This window comes from Procambarus clarkii, chromosome 71 (assembly GCF_040958095.1).
Source record: "Procambarus clarkii isolate CNS0578487 chromosome 71, FALCON_Pclarkii_2.0, whole genome shotgun sequence".
Lineage (NCBI taxonomy): Eukaryota > Metazoa > Arthropoda > Malacostraca > Decapoda > Cambaridae > Procambarus > Procambarus clarkii.
In genome coordinates this window covers 11,145,760-11,157,832 of record NC_091220.1, presented here as the reverse complement: position 1 = coordinate 11,157,832, position 12,073 = coordinate 11,145,760, and the positions used below count along the sequence as shown (strand labels likewise).

At 39.0% G+C, this 12,073-nt stretch overlaps 1 protein-coding gene across 5 annotated transcripts in view; it reads right to left on the bottom strand.

The window, feature by feature from the left end:
- Nucleotides 1-3,691: 3,691 nt before the first annotated feature.
- LOC123745523 (zinc finger CCCH-type antiviral protein 1) overlaps nucleotides 3,692-12,073 on the bottom strand; it is a 36,723-nt gene continuing 28,341 nt past the window's right edge. For all 5 annotated transcript variants that reach the window (XM_045726113.2, XM_045726115.2, XM_045726114.2 and 2 more), the window contains one exon: nucleotides 3,692-11,059. In XM_045726113.2, the coding sequence (XP_045582069.1) occupies nucleotides 10,822-11,059 (238 nt within the window). In that variant the 3' untranslated portion in view covers nucleotides 3,692-10,821. The remainder of the gene's footprint in view (nucleotides 11,060-12,073) is intronic.

The following is a 12,073-nucleotide window of genomic DNA, read 5'->3' as shown; positions in this document are numbered from 1 at the left end:
TTTGGAAGGTCATTAATGTAGATGAGAAAGAGGAGAGGGCCAAGTATGCTGCCCTGGGGAACACCAATGTTGATGGGTAGGGTGGGAGAAATTGTATTATTCACAGAAACATATTGGAGCCTGTCAGTAAGGTAGAATTTGAGGTATTGTAGGGAGTGTCCTCTGACTCCATAATGATGTAATTTAAGAAGAAGGTTTTGGTGGTTGACAGTATCAAAAGCTTTACGCAGGTCCACAAATAACCCAACAGGGAACTCATTTTTATCAAGAGCTGTATGAATCGAGTTAAGCATACTAAGCATCCTTCTTGTATATAAATAAATAAATAAATTAGCACATAGTATTAGCTACTACCATTAGCTTTATGGGTTTTGAAATACTGTAGATAGAAAAGATCATCAGGGCAAATTGGGGTCCTTTGACAACCCGCCCGCTTCTGGTTCTTGTCGAGGCCACTAGTATTAGTGGCCCTCAGGTAAAATTCAGGTAAATATTATTTGGTGGATGTTGATCTGGATATTTCTTAAATGTAACTCAAACAAGGAACAATGGTTTCTAGCTCGACAAGCCACAATGTAAGACTGGGAACAGGAGATGCTTCTTCACCCACAGGGTTATAAACCCATAGAACTGGCTACCTGCCGAAGTTCATGCCAAGACTCTTGATTTATTTATTTATTTTATTTATTTATATACAAGAAGGTACATTGGGGGTTAACAGAGAACATAGAAATTAAGTTGATTTTACATTCTTGTAAAGCCACTAGCACACAGCATTTCAGGCAAGTCCTTGAACTAACAGATAATTTTTAGATAATTCACAGTAAAATTGACAAAATGTTTATAAGTACTTTACAGCTTTACTTTACAAGTACAGATAATTTTAAGTAGAATAATTACAGTAAAATTGACAAAAAAATGTTTACAGGTACATTGCAAGAAATTTTGACACAAAAGCAGATAATACACAATAATAACAATACACAATAATGAACAAGGATTACTAGGTACATAAGGATAACATCTCAGGGTTATACATTGGTTCACTGAAGCACAATATGAGGATCATTTCAAGGAATAATGCAGTAGAATATGCACTCAATACAACAACCATGATATCAGATGATAGATTACAATGGTAATGGTACCTTCTTGAAATTATATGTTAAATTAAGGATCTGCCCAAAGCGCTGTGTGCGCTAGTGGCTTTACAAGAATGCAAAACTTCAATTCTCTGTACTCTCATAAACCCAATGAATTTCAAAATTTGAAATTTTTGAAATTTTGAAATTTTGAAATTCAAAATTTTGAATTTCAAAATCAAACTGGTGAAGATTATCAAATCAAATGGGGGGAAGGACCTTCTCGAAGCCACCAGCTTCCTGTCCTTCTCGAAGCCACTTGTGTTAGTGGCCCTCAGGTAAATTCGGGTACAAAAAATTCAGGTAGGGAAAAAGCTAACCCTCTCATGTGATTGCCATATTTTAAGATCTATGGGCTCAGGGCTGATTATTTCATCTCCATCAACTTTTCTTAAGAGGGCAATAGGACAGACATGACAATGGGTATGAAAGTCGCCCTCAGTCAACCTGCAAAGTTTAATGAGGCTTGTCTCAAGCATCTGGCCATCATCTTTGGACAGACATTTTCTTCTATAGATATAGAATATAAAACTCTAAAATGTCTTAGATTTGCCCAAACACTAGTATGATTAATGTCCTTGTAAAAACATTGATGCTATAACAATTATCAGTACAATGTAATATAGCTAGTGTATATATTTCTTGATATAAAAATATTATTATTATGTAGAAAGTTTAGGCTTTGGGCCAGTTACTGGAACCATATGTGTTATTAGTACATATTTTCCCCAGACCATGATCTACCATTAGTTTTACCTTCAACCATTATGTGATTCCCACCACCCACATGGTGTGTGTGGATTACACCACTGCTGACAAGATGGATACAGGTTACACCACACCTGAGGATGGGTATGTGGTTCATCATCCACGTTATGGGTATGGGATTCACCACCACTACCCACAGGATGAATATGAATTACACCACTTCCCACAGGATGGGTATGGGTTACACCACTGCCCACAGGATGGGTATGGGTTACATCACTACCCACAGGATGAATATGAATTACACCACTTCCCACAGGATGGGTATGGGTTACATCACTGCCCACAGGATGGGTATGGGTTACATCACTGCCCACAGGATGGGTATGGGTTACATCACTGCCCACAGGATGGGTATGGGTTACACCACTGCCCACAGGATGGGTATGGGTTACATCACTGCCCACAGGATGGGTATGGGTTACATCACTGCCCACAGGATGTGTATGGGTTACATCACTGCCCACAGGATGGGTATGGGTTACACCACTGCCCACAGGATGGGTATGGGTTACATCACTGCCCACAGGATGGGTATGGGTTACATCACTGCCCACAGGATGGGTATGGGTTACATCACTGCCCACAGGATGTGTATGGGTTACATCACTGCCCACAGGATGTGTATGGGTTACATCACTGCCCACAGGATGGGTATGGGTTACATCACTGCCCACAGGATGTGTATGGGTTACATCACTGCCCACAGGATGGGTATGGGTTACATCACTGCCCACAGGATGTGTATGGGTTACATCACTGCCCACAGGATGTGTATGGGTTACATCACTGCCCACAGGATGTGTATGGGTTACATCACTGCCCACAGGATGGGTATGGGTTACATCACTGCCCACAGGATGGGTATGGGTTACACCACTGCCCACAGGATGGGTATGGGTTACATCACTGCCCACAGGATGGGTATGGGTTACATCACTGCCCACAGGATGGGTATGGGGTTACATTACTGCCCACAGGATGGGTATGGGTTACACCACTGCCCACAGGATGGGTATGGATTACATCACTGCCCACAGGATGGGTATGGGTTACATCACTGCCCACAGGATGGGTATGGGTTACATCACTGCCCACAGGATGGGTATGGGTTACATTACTGCCCACAGGATGGGTATGGGTTACACCACTGCCCACAGGATGGGTATGGGTTACATCACTGCCCACAGGATGGGTATGGGTTACACCACTGCCCACAGGATGGGTATGGGTTACACCACTGCCCACAGGATGGGTATGGGTTACATCACTGCCCACAGGATGGGTATGGGTTACATCACTGCCCACAGGATGGGTATGGGTTACACCACTGCCCACAGGATGGGTATGGGTTACACCACTGCCCACAGGATGGGTATGGGTTACATCACTGCCCACAGGATGGGTATGGGTTACATCACTGCCCACAGGATGGGTATGGGGGTCCATGATGAACTAAACAACTTACAGGTTCTGAATTACTGAAGCCAGTAGAGTGAAGGGAAGGTGACCAGTCATCCAACTCTGCCCAGGATCTCAAACTACCATCTTAACAAAGGGAGTTTCCTTCACCACCTCATTTGTATTTAATCAGTATAATACTTGAATTTCCCACATTCTAAATTATTATGTAAATTATAATAATGGCATGCTAAATCATGCATAAGTAGGATAACAAAACAATTCTTTACTTAAGTACATTAAACTCAGGTTCAAGTTAAATGCATTCAAGTAAACTCGGGTATACCTGGGTTTTACTACACTATACAAAAACATCTTAATATCTTTTTGTACAATTTTATTTTGTAACTGCAGCATACATAAAATTAAAGCAATTATCCAGTAATTACTGTTATAAAAAGTTAATACAATATTTTAAAATTGCACCAAAGCAAGGAGAGTACAAATGCAAATACAGTATTATGATATATTCTAAAAATTCCTATGCAACCAACTTCCAAATACTGTACAGTATGTAGAAATACTCATAAGAGTGGTTTACCAAATCTGAGATTTTTATATGAAAAAGTTAAAATAAGGCTTAAAGATAATATGAAAACCACCTTTGTGAACAGAGCCTTAGGATAAGGAGCCTAAAAAGATTAGACAACACCCCCAATGCCCACTAGCACAGGTCGGTACAGCTAAGAACAGTCACATTACAGTACATAGTTTTAATGTATATTTTATTCTAAAAAGAATTTCCAGAGTGGATGAGTATACATACAAACATTAGAATAAAGGAAATAAAAAAAAAAGAAGGCCTATTGGTTCCTATTTATATCCACTCAAACTCCTTTATATATACTGTCTGTCTAAGCTATGCTTGAAACAATCCCATGTCTATTATGTTATCCAGTAGTTTGTGCCAGATATCAACAACCTTGCTTCTAAATTAATATTTACCTAAGTCTTTCCTGGATCTAAGCATCTCCAGTTCATGCACGTTCAGGCAGGCTGACATACTTCGTACAGCCACAACTGAGAAATTTTCAAGCAGTCTCTGTAGGGTCATATATACAGTATATAGGTGGTAGGGAAGCATTGGAAATCATTCAGTCCAGCCCAAGATGTAATTAAAAGTTCATACATAAAAAGTTGAAAGCCCTTGGTATCACCAGTGACCACAAAGAGTGGGGTCTGCTAACTTCAACTTACTTCTTGGGTACCTGCACTGTCTGCCACTAGGCTGCACCACCAACACATCTACAGGTTTCCCCGATCAAGCCAAGTCATATGTGAACTTCCTCATGCCAAGAAACAGACTCTTTACAAATGGTCAGCAGAACAGAAAGAAAGTGTGACCAGACCAATATTATGCTCACAAAAGTGCTTTTCAGATTAACTATATGCCTTATTTTCGACTGAATCTCTTAAATATCTCATTCACCTGTTCCCTAGAACATATTGCAAGATTGCAAAATGAAAACCAAGATAAATAAATCAATTGAAAGACAAGTATTTGGTGGAAAATGGTTCAATGATGATGAATAGTGGAGCTGTAAGGCAAAGAGCCCACCACCTTCATTAGAAAACATGAGAATTGCCCCAAAGGAGCAACTTAACAAAGAAAACTTATTTAAGCCTCATACTGAAAACCAAGTGAATCTCCTTGACTAAATTTAAAAGAATAATAATTTTTGATAGCACATGCTATTTAAAAATACATCAAACTTTTAACAAGGGATGCTCCAATTTGCTTCGGAAATAAACAAACAGAACATGTAATTTTGGTATATTATTTGGTATGTGTACAAATACATACTTGTAATTACCTATCTTTTAATAACAAACAAATTGTCCACAAAATTAATAAACTTTTGAATAAGTCCAATTTCAACAAGTGTCTGGATGCAATGGACAATTAATCTGGATTAACCAGACTAGGTGTATTCTGAAATATAATACTCTTTTTCTTAAAAACAGAGTACAACTGCCCATTAAGGAAGATCAAAAGTCCTCTATACATATACAAGGAGTAAAATCAACACAAACGACAGAGTAAGATCCTTGAAAGAAGAGACCAATCAAGTTATAATTTACCATAAAAAGGAAGTCATCATTGTGTTTGCACTAAAACATTAGACAACACCCCTTAGCACAGGTCAATACAGTCAAGAACAGTCACATTATATAGTTTTTCATGTATATTTGATTCTAAAAAGAATTTCCAGAGTGGATGAGTATAGTATATACAAGCATTAGAATAAAGGCCTATTGGCTCATATGAAGCCACTCCTATTTATAGCCACCCAAAATCCTTTATATATATATATATATATATGTATATACTGTATATCTAAGCTATGCTCGAAACAATCCCATGTCTATGGGATTGAGATGTAAGTCTCGTCCTAACCACATACTAAGACCTTGACAAAGCACTCAGGAGTGCAAAAGACTTGGTATAATTCTTTACATAAATTTCACAAATACAAACCCATAAATGGGTTTTCACAAATACATAAGGAAAAGAATCATTCATCTTACAGTGAACAATCTTGTAAAATTCTTGCAATACTGTTTGTTAAAAATAGATAAATTTCTAGATTCCCATCAAACAGACTTTCAAGGAATGAAAGAGGAACTGCAACACACCTTCTGGAGGCAGCTGATAAGTGAACATGGCATGGAAGCATCATGGGAAAAATTTCAACGTCATCACTGAAGTCGTTCAAAAATGTGTGTGCCAAAAAGGAGAAAGAAAAAAAGGACTAGATGGATGACACAGGTAGTAAAATGAGCATTGCTAACTAAGAGGACTCTCTAGATTAGGTATAAATCCACGATTAACATCATTGATTACGAGATATATAAAAGCACACTAGACTCGGCCACCTAGGAAATCAGATTAGCCAAACAAAACTACAAAAGAAAATTTGCCCAAAACATAAAGAAGGATCCAAAATTGTTCTATGCCTATATAATAATTAAACCAAAACAAAGGACTCAGTAGGACCCATAAAAGATGAGACTAATCAAGTTATAATGGACAATAAAAGATAGCAAATGCTCTGAATTAATATTTTACATTAATGTTCACAGTAGAGTAGAAAGGTTAAATGACATCACCCACACTAATGTTTGACAGAGGTGAAGAGAATGAAATAAGGGATATATATGTATATACCCAAAACATGCGACATAATCAGGAAGAGCATTGACAAATTATGACTAAAAAGCCCCAGGTGTGGATGGAATCCAATCTGAAGTCATAAGGAACTGACAGAAGAACTATGCCAACTGCTGAAACTACTTTTCACAAAATCCCTGGACCAAGAGAGTCCTCCTAGATTGGATATATGCTAATGTTACCCCTATTTATATAAAAAAAGAAGCAGAAAGTGCTCATCAGAAAACTACTGTCTGATCAGCTTGACATCACACACCTGCAAGGAAGTACAGTAATTATCAAAAGAAGGCACCAAGCCAGGGAGGCTATGTAGCACCATCAAATGTGCAGTATATTCAAAAAGACACTAAGTATCACTAAGGATGGCAATACGAGAACAAAAGCACATAAGGCAAACGATATCAAAGGTATGATTCACCAAGAATTCTATTAAGGGACATGTGACTGCGAGGGACAGTTAGGAAGCAAGACGCAAGCACGTCCTGGAAGTTAGGACATTCAACAAGGATATGCATGACCATAAGAGAGACAGTGCAGTTCGGACAACAAGGAGCAGGGTGGCACTCCATTAGGTGACCGTGAGTTAAACATGTATGGCTACTACATAACCTTGCCAGAGTCGTTTCCCACCGCCAGTTACTGTGGGAGGAGGAAGGCCATGGGGGAGACGCTACCCTTAAGAGCACGCAGTTTGTTGCAGTAACAGAAGATCAATGACACTGCCAATGAGCAAGGATGAAGGAATAAATACCTGGGTAGAAGTCGAAATAAGGAACACCTTTGTGGGAAATGGGACAAGTGCGGATAGCCTCCTTAGCGGCACCGTCCGCACGCTTATTTAAGGAAACACCAATATGGCTGGAAACCCAGCAACACTCGACTGCCTTAAATCTGCTGGAGATAAACAGCCAATGTTGAATTACGACTACCACAGGATGGACAAGCTTAAAGGACTCCAGAGTCATGAGGGCACTGTGAGAGTCAACTACAACATCAAAGGAAGATTGACAACAAGAAAGCAGTTGATAAAGAGCATACAAAATTGCATAAAATTCTGCTGTGAAGATGCTAGTCTCCAAGGGCAGGTGACACATACAGGTGTGATCAGGAAATACAAGAGTAGCCTACACCGTCAGCAGACTTAGACCCATTTGTGAAGATGGAAATGGAGCGGTAGTGTGAAGAAAAGTAAGGAAAAAGCATTTCAGAACTGTAGGAGGGGTAAAAGCTTTTGTTATGTGGGTCAAGATATTGCAAAACTTAGGAAAAGGGACCCTCCATGGGGGCAAGGATGCAACGACATTAGGAGAAATATTGGTAATACAAATAGAGGGAGAACCTTGCAAGTGAGACAATCGTACAGAAAGGGTAAGGTGGTGAAACAGAACAGGGCCCACAGGAGAGGTAATGGTCAAAGTATGACATAAATGAGAGTGAGGGTGTTGTAGGGGCCACGCAAGGTAGCGAAGACAGTAGCGATCACGGCGATTCTGTAGAGACAGGATGGAGACCACATCTTCAGAAGGACATAGCTGCTCTGGAGAAAGTTCAACACAAAACAACAAAAACCATTTCAGAGCTCAGTCAACTCTCACATCAGGAACAGTCAAGGGCCTCACAGGGCTAAGAACACTGCAAATCAGGCATGACAGGGTGGAATCTCACTGAACCTTTTAAAATACTGAACAATTTGTAGGAAGTTGAACCAGGCAATTTCTTCAGAAGGTCAGATGTAACACAAACAAGGAGTAACAATTTCAAGCTCAACAAGCCACAATGTTGGACTGGTAACAAGAGATACTTTTTTCACTCACAGGTTTATGTTCATCCAGGCAAATGGGGGGGGGGGGGGGACCTTTGATAAGGTACAGGCTTCTTGTCATTATCGAGGCCACTAGTGTTAGTGGCCCCTCAGGTAAATTCAGGAAAACCCATGGAACTGCCTACTCGCCAAAGCTGTTTATTTTAAAATCCAGCTAGAAAAAACTCACCCGGACAAATAAGGGACCTTTGACAAGTCACCAGCTTCTTGTCCTTGTCGAGGCCACTAGCGAGTTAGTGGCCCTAAGGTAAATTACACTTGTCAATCCTTTGTCCATTCTGAAAGCCTCTATAGATCTTGTAGTGATATTGCCTTTTTCTGAATATATTTCCCACCCTTATTGTGTATTGTTCACAAGTTTGCAAATGTTACTATTCAATCCTGTGTCTAAATTGTTAATAAATATACAGAATATGGTATGCAACACAAGCCCTTGGACAGGACAGAACCCTGGGGCACTCCAACAGTTTTCCAGTCCAGCTTAACTCCATGCTTTCTGCTAAATAATCATCTAATTTTTATCTTTTTAAGATACCATTACCCTCAACACATCCCCCTTATACTATTTACAGTACTTCAAACTTTTTTAAGGCGTACAGTATCAAAGGCCATGCTGAAGTGAAGATACACTTGCAATCCTTCGCACTATCAACTGCTTGAAATATACTGGGGAAAAAATAGAGTAAATTTGTAAACATGAGTGACCCTTAGTAAAACCATGTTGTGACTCCAATATTAATCTATATTTTTCCAGGTATAATCCAATGGCTCTTGTGATCATTGACTGCAATTGTTGATTTAAGTAACTATCCTACAATAGACGTTAAGCTAACTGGATGATAGTTTGATGCAAGTGATCCAACTCCTTTCTTAAAATGTGGCACCACATTTGCAATCCTTAATGACTTCAGTACTGTACTCAACCTTAATGATGTATTAAATAATAAACTAATAATATATCAAATATTCTAATGATTTATTAAATATTCAAATGATCTATCAAATATTCTAACGAGTTTATCAAATATTCTAATGATTTATTAAATATTCAAATAACTTATTATATATAAATGTTGGAGGTTTCAAGTCATGACAAGGCACTGAGGTGGTGATTAACTCGAGTTTCAGCCACCGGTTCAGCTCCCATTGCACGACACCAATACAGTAATCAAGCACACAATAGTTCCCACTTAAAAACCACAAGAAACAAATTAAGCATGACGGGTACAATTTTCCCACTAGGGATGCCTCCCCTAGTGGAATGCCTCTAATGAGAATATGGTTTAACCACACCATATGAAAGCCATCATTTGAAAAAAAAGAAACAAGATAACTGATAAGACCAATCAGTCTTAAACTAACCTTTATCAATCATTTTGGGAATTGAAGGCCCATACACCAGAGTTTACAACAATAAAATTACATTTTTTTTGTTCAGTCTTTAACCTTGAGCAACAAATGTCTTCACAGGTGAGTCAGTTGACCAAACCTTATGAAGTGAGAGGCAAAGGCTGAATAGTTATGTTAGGAACATTAAATGTTTCCATGATCCCGTTACCAAGCTGTCCTCTAGGTACAGCACTGTATTAAGATGCACCACAATACATACTGCATCATTACTCAAAAGTATTCAAAAGTACAACAATTGCTGAAAGGAAAGTATTTTATACAGAACAAAAATACACAGCATGTAAAGTTTGTAAACAATAAAACATTATTACAAAAAATTCCATTTTGAGAGATCATAATTATAACATCATCTACAAAAAAATGTTTAGGCCTCTGGTCTGGTACTGTAAGCAGTTGGAACAAAATTCACCAATCATTTTACATCCATGTTTACGATAATTGATGGAGTGATGCACAGGGGCAATTAGTGTGAAGAAACACTAAACAATCACATCACTGCACAAGATTTGAACCCCCAGGTCCTCCCACTTGTAAGGCCATGCAGAGGCGTCTGGCTAATTACCCAAAGCTTTCTAGAATTACGTAAGTAATGAAGAACTACGATATATTTACTCACTATAATGTTGATGCTGAATGTAGAACATGAAAAAACTTATTTTTATTCCGAAATAATATAATTTTATAACAAAAATATTAGAAACTAAGTGGCAGGAGACGGCACAGGAAGTGAACGCTTCAAGCGACAATGTTCTAGCTTTGGGTAATTACATGTACTCAATTTCATTATAAAATTATATTATTTCAGAGTACAAATAAGTTTTTCATGTTCTACATTCAGCACCAACATTATAGTGAGTAAATATATCATATTTCTTCATTACTTGCATAATACTAGGAAGCTTTGGGTAATTAGATGGACCATTGTAGAGTACTGTAACCACAACACAACAATCTGCTTATTAACTGGTAGTAGACTATTGCAACAAGAATGAGTGTCTCCAAAATATGCAGAGGAAGTACAATACAAATCTCATAATTACTGCCTTTTAAAAGAATTCAATAATATACTCCGGGTAATACTCTTCTTTATCATATTTAACAAAGATAGTTGGAGCATGCTCATCATCTACAGTTGTGTCATAGAGTAAATTGGTGGAAATATTTGTTGGTGGACGGGTGAGGGTTGGTGATCCCCTAACCACAGAGCCAATGATAACGTCTGCCAATATCAATACGTAGTGACCACTCAGAGTTAGGGTAGAGTGATTACGGGCAACTGCAGCACTGAAAATAAGCAAGAAAAAAATAATAAATTTTTATATTTTCTGTGTTGTGTTTAAAATTTTATTTATTTATTTACAAGGAGGTACATTGGGTTTGTTAGAGTACATAACATTGGTGTTTTTACATTCTTGCAGTCACTAACATGCATAGTGTTTCAGGCAAGTCCTTAATTTAACACATCAGGCAAGATGAATAGGTACATTGTAGCAAAATTTGACTTCAACATATAACTACCATTTAATTGACAGAGGTGATTACACTGTTAAGGATGTATGTCTTAAGTAGTCCCCCGGCACTTAACCATCGTGCTGTGCTGCATTAAAATATGACACCCCTGTGGTGCTCTGAAAATAAATTTTTTCAAAAAATTTATTTTCTCTTCTTATTTGTTAAAATGCAGTCTCTGATCACGGGAACTAAAATAAAATATTGGATGTGACATACTTTAGCCAGGTTGGAACCAAGAAGTTGAACAAATATGGGCGCTGAGTGAAGAAGCTCTCAGGGTCACTTGATCCCGTCACCCCGTTGGGCGGCAGTTGCCGCAAATATAAATGTTCACAATTATTTTGATGTTTCTCATTCGTTTCGTTTGGTGAGGAGAGGACAGTGTTGTAGAGGCTTGGTGAGGAGAGGACAGTGAGTGTTGTAGAGGCTTGGTGAGGAGAGGACAGTGTTGTAGAGGCTTGGTGAGGAGAGGACAGTGTTGTAGGGGCTTGGTGAGGAGAGGACAGTGTTGTAGGGGCTTGGTGAGGAGAGGACAGTGAGTGTTGTAGAGGCTTGGTGAGGAGAGGACAGTGTTGTAGGGGCTTGGTGAGGAGAGGACAGCGAGTGTTGTAGAGGCTTGGTGAGGAGAGGACAGTGTTGTAGGGGCTTGGTGAGGAGAGGACAGTGTTGTAGGGGCTTGGTGAGGAGAGGACAGTGTTGTAGGGGCTTGGTGAGGAGAGGACAGTGAGTGTTGTAGGGGCTTGGTGAGGAGAGGACAGTGTTGTAGAGGCTTGGTGAGGAGAGGAC